At 46.2% G+C, this 5,535-nt stretch overlaps 2 protein-coding genes across 2 annotated transcripts; both read right to left on the reverse strand.

Moving 5' to 3' along the window:
• LOC308282657 (cytochrome b-c1 complex subunit Rieske, mitochondrial-like) lies at positions 1-654 on the reverse strand (the record flags this gene model as incomplete). The annotated part of the gene is made up of 1 exon (XM_080723046.1): positions 1-654. One exon carries the CDS (start codon positions 652-654, stop codon positions 1-3), a length of 654 nt encoding a protein of 217 aa, XP_080579172.1.
• Positions 655-3,616: 2,962 nt separating this feature from the next.
• Positions 3,617-4,657, reverse strand: LOC308282658 (C3a anaphylatoxin chemotactic receptor-like; the record flags this gene model as incomplete). The annotated part of the gene is made up of 1 exon (XM_080723047.1): positions 3,617-4,657. One exon carries the CDS (start codon positions 4,655-4,657, stop codon positions 3,617-3,619), a length of 1,041 nt encoding a protein of 346 aa, XP_080579173.1.
• Between the last annotated feature and the right edge of the window lie 878 nt (positions 4,658-5,535).

Raw genomic sequence — 5,535 nt, forward strand, 5'->3', positions numbered from 1 at the left:
TCAGTTTCCGACAACCACCATGTCGTCGCCCACAAACTCATAGTAGGGGACCTCCATGTTGAGGGGGGCGGGGCCTTTCCTGATCCTGCCCGAGCCGTCGTAATGCGAGCCGTGGCAGGGGCAGTAGTAGCCTCCCTCCTTGCCGTAGTCCCCCTGGTCGGCGATGGGTATGCAGCCCAGGTGGGTGCAGACGCCCACCATGATGAGCCAGCTGGGGTTCTGCACGCGGTCCCTGTCGTGCTGGGGGTCGCGCAGCGCCGACATGGGGACGGCCTCCTCGGTGGCGATCTCACTGGCCGTGCGGTGGCGGACGAACAGGGGCTTGTTGCGCCACTTCAGCGTGACGTTCTTGCCCTCTGGGATGTCGGCCAGCTTGACCTCGATCTTGGACATGGCCAGGACGTCGGCCGAGGCGCTCATGGACGTGATGAACTGGGTGGCGACCGTCTTGGCGGCGTACACGCCCACCACGCTGGTGGCGCCTGTGAGCAGGTAGGAGAAGGCCCGCCGGTGGTCGGCGCTGTCCCGGGAGGACTTCCGCGGGTCCTGCACCTCGGGCCGCCGGTAGTCGGAGAAGTCCGGCACCTTGATGTCCGTGTGGGCCAAGCGGGTTCCCGCGCCGCTAACCGCGAAGCGAGCGGGCCGCCCCGTCATCGGTATGTGAGCGGTCAGAAACGTGCGGCTCAGGAGGAGTCGCCTCGGGTCTCTGAGGAATCTCATTGTCCAGCGCAACATGTGGCTCACGAGCAATGGACGTGGAGCGGCAGTTCCGTTCTGTAAAATCGTATAGACTCCTCCTCTACCATTTATATTGGTACAGCGAGGAGTGATGTCATCAACATGTCAACCGTCTCCATATTCAGGCATATTTTCGTGTAGGCCACAGCTTCCCACCGGAGGGTCCAAATGAATGCAAAGATCAAATATTTATATATTCATTTATATTTACATTTTGTAAATAAAATGTTTTTCAATCTATTGATTATTTCAAGAACAATAACTCTGTGATGACGTGAGGGTGTGATGCGGCGAGTGGGACGTCAGCGGATCTCCAAAAAATATCGATAAATCTGCCATATATGGAGTTCTCTGATGTCATTAACATGACGTCATAGTAAGACTCCATATTAGGGCATGTCGTACACAGAACTCCATATATGGGACACAGATAGACTGTTACATAATTCTCCATGTACCGGTATGGGCATGAAAGGGACATTGGCGGATGTTTTAAAGTACCGGTGATACACACAGACGCACACGCGCGTACACACACACACACACACACACACACACACACACAGAGCTGTGTGGTTTCACCTTTTCCTATGAGATGGCATTCTATATCAAGCACAATGAGAACTAACGGAAGCTAGTTGTTTTCCTGTATGTTCATGATCTCATCCCAAGTCACACAGCACACAAGAGAACTGTCCATTATTAAGGCTGGATTTAGACTGCAGTCAAATCTTGCCTAAATCTGATTTATTTCTCAAATCCAATCTTTTGGCCCGACATTTGCCCCTGCATTTGCAACTGACACAGATCTGATCTTTGTGTTCAGACTGATCTTAACAACATCAACCCAAAGCCGCCCGCATCGACATATCTGCTTTGGTTACCGTGGTAACGACGTAGGCGTCATGACTTTTCTCTCTTTTATGTGTTTTTCCTCTGATATTGCAAATAGGACCTTGTGAATATTCTGCCATGCCGTGAAATATGTCTTCATATTTTTGCCTGGCTTGTTCTTTTACATTTCTCACGTACTGAGGCATTCCCCCAAAGTGCTAGGAGGCGTTGAATTTCTCTGTCTGTCCACTGAATGCTGCTCGCCATTTCTACTGTAGTGTAAAACCTATGCTGAATAGTTTTATTTTCATTACACCTAGTGTGGGGATTTAAGGGGAGCAAATGCTAATTTCGTGCAATTTTGACTTAAAGCACACAATTTTGCACAGATGTAGCCCAGGGCTTGCTCTAATGATTTAGCTAGGGCGCCCGAGTCTGCGACCTTCGGGGTCGCCACAGCGGCCAAATCAAGTTGGGCTCCCATTGACTTTCTATACAGGAGGAAAATACACAGAATTATAATTTTTTTCAGGGTATTTAAGGAGGATCTGAGGGGTCTAACTAGGGGTTTGTCATGATGCTGAATCCATTGCAGGCATTTGTTTTGCAAAAAAAACATTCAGTGGGCTAGAAATGGCCTCAGAAAACAATACACGATTGGGTGAGTATTCATGTTAGTCGGAGGCCTTAGGGTTTTTTTTTTCTTGTGCTAATCAGTCTAAAAGTTAAAAACTTTGCACAGATGTAGCTCAGGGCATGCTCTAATGATTTAGCTAGGGCGCCCGAGTCTGCAACATTCGGGGTCGCCACAGCGGCCAAATCAAGTTGGTCTCCCATCGACTTTAGTGATGAAAAGTGATGAGTCATCACTTTTCAGAGTTTTGTTGGTGCTGTGGTGACCCCGAAGGTCGCCGACTCGGGCGCCCTAGCTAAATCATTAGAGCATGCCCTGAGCTACATCTGTGCAAAATTTTGCACTTTTAGACTGATTAGCACGAGAAAAAAAACCCTAAGGCCTCCGACTAACATGAATACTCACCCATACGTGTATTGTTTTCTGAGGCCATTTCTAGCCCACTGAATGTTTTTTGTGCAAAACAAATGCCTGCAATGGATTCAGCATCATGACAAACCCCTAGTTAGACCCCTCAGATCCTCCTTAAATACCCAGAAAAAATATATATAATTCTGGGTATTTTCCTCCTGTATAGAAAGTCAATGGGAGCCCAACTTGATTTGGCCGCTGTGGCGACCCCGAAGGTCACAAACTCGGGCGCCCTAGCTAAATCATTAGAGCAAGCCCTGGGCTACATCTGTGCAAAATTTCGCGCTTTAAGTCAAAATTGCACGAGATTAGCATTTGCTCCCCTTAAATCCCCACACTAACCCTTGTGCTCTCGTAAATCAAATGCAATTCTCGCACTCTGTAATGACATCAGTGGTGCTCGGGTCGCGCTGCAAGTGACGTTTTGGACAGTTTGATATGTGACTTGGCTCATTAAATCAGGTTACTGCATTCAGACTGAGACACATCTTTAGAAATCAGATTTGAATCAGATATGAAACCACCTCTTGATGTGGCTCAGGTCACATTTCCCTGCTTGTACTTGTTTGCACTGTAGCTGCAAACTATTTCCCTGGCAGATTCCTCATTTCTGACAGCAATAGCCAAAACAAACACACTGTGCATGAATACAAACTCACACCTCAACGGTCCAGGAGAATCAACAATCAACTTTATTGTCACTAGTTTACAGGTGTAAAGAAGTGTGCAGAATTTGTATTTGAGTAGGCTCCATCATTTTGTTTTTGTTTTGATTTTCAAAAACAGAGAAGAAAAGGTTGGGGGGAGGTAGTGCACAGAGAAAAAAAAATCTAATTAACATTAGAGAAACATGTCAAATAGAACCTCCGATCAATTAATAGGCCTTCTGTTTTTATGCTTTTTCAACCTTTTCAACCTCATTTCAACCTTGGACTCTTGGAGGATGCTCTGAGGATCCTACATTTAGAGTTGCACATTTACAGTTGCACATATTAATTATTAACACAAATTCAAAGAGGCAGTCTCTTGACTGGTGATCCCTGAGTTTGCGCGAGTGCTGCTGGGTTGAGGTACCTCTTCGGCGAAGGCATTCTCCAGGACTTTTAGGAGAGACTTGCGAACTTCATGCTTGAAATTCTGACCCATGAACACGTACAGCAGCGGGTTCACGCAGCTGTTGATGTACGCCAGGCAGAAAACGATGGGAAATATCACATGGTCCCGCGCTCCATTGGGCTCCCCCGCCACGATATCCGCCAACTGAATCTGTACCATGACGTGAAGGGGAGCCCAGCACAGGAAGAATGTGACAATAAGAGCTGCTATGATTTTGGAGGAGCGCCCCGAGTGGCCGGCCAGCGATTGACTTTTCCTGAGCCGGTAGATGATGACGGAATAGCAGGAGACGATGACGGTGAAAGGGACCACGAATGCCATGAGGAAGCGAGTGATGATCATGGCCTGGAGGCGAAACTTCAGCAGCTGCATCTTTGCGGGCGTGGAGTCATCTGCAAAGTTGTAGTCGCACGCGATGATGCCCTTATCGGGCCGCGTGTCGTTAAAGATGAAGTATGGGGAACTGAGAGCCAAGGCCAGTACCCAGACACCCAGACTCACGCACAACGCCTTTCTGACGCTGCGGTGGTTCTTGGCCCACACAGGCCACACCACGCAAACACATCTGTCAACACTGATAACCATCAGAATGTAGACGCTGGCAAACATGTTCAGGTAGAGAACGGTAAAGTTCAGCTTGCACATGAATCTGCCAAACGGCCAGTGCTCATCCATAGCGATTTTTGTGATGGTCAGGGGCAGAGACATTGTGAAGAGGAAGTCGGCCACGGCGAGGTTGAGGTACCAAACGGTGTTGATGGTTTTCTTCATCAGGAAGCCCGTCACCCAGATGACAAGGCCGTTCCCCAGCGCGCCGAGCACAAAGACCAGGCTGTAAATGACGAGGAACACAACCTTGAGGCCTTTGTTGAGTTCAGCATGTTCATCCTCGTAGTCCGAGCCATTTCCACCAGACAGATCCATGGTTGTATTGGGAGAGACAGCAGTCGTGGTCATTATCTCGATGTTTCTATAAAACCTAAAATAACAAAACAAAAGTGCATGTATTATCACACCATGTATTATTATCCTCTAGGGCTCAGTAAGACTCCCTAACCATCATAATTGCCTCAATACTCAATACAATAACAAATTCACAATAGAATATTAATAAAAAAAAGTACTACATGAAGTCCATATGATATTTATCTCAACATTTAAAAAGAGAAAGACTGAAATTTCCATTTGTGTGTCTTAACATATCTGTGAGCGTAATATAGCTGAGCAACTTGTGAAGTGGAGATGGATTTATTTCTTTTAGATAGATAGTTAGATAGATACCTTTATTATCCCAAGGGGGAAAATCAGTTGCCCAGAGGCAGCACAGCAGTATAAGGTTATTTACAAAGTACAGAGAAGTAAGAAAAAGAAAAAACAAGAACAGAGTACAGTAAAGAGCAAGGTACATAAAGAGAGGGAACGAATAATATATAAATATATATACCGCTATACATAAAGTGTCCTTAAGCACAACTATCAAAATAGTACGGTGTCCAAATCAAATCAAAAGATAGAGTTTTAAAATATTTTATACATTATAAATTGCTCTATAACCATAGCAACAATTGCTAAGATAAAAAAAAAACAAAAAAAAAGCTACCTGTTTTTAAAGTGTTGAAGAGACGCGAGTCAGAGAAGTGTCCTGATCAAACTGCTCACATCACCCTATAGTGTGAGGTGTGGTATGGTTGTGGTCGGGCAGAAACCTTGTATCTCCATGCTTCAGGAAATGAATGCCACACTTCGTCATACTACGGAGTCATATAAAAGTAGCAAAAAGCTTGTACGAGCTTGTTGTGAAA

This window comes from Nannobrachium achirus (genome assembly GCF_963921795.1).
Source record: "Nannobrachium achirus genome assembly, chromosome: 4".
Taxonomy (NCBI): Eukaryota; Metazoa; Chordata; class Actinopteri; order Myctophiformes; family Myctophidae; genus Nannobrachium; species Nannobrachium achirus.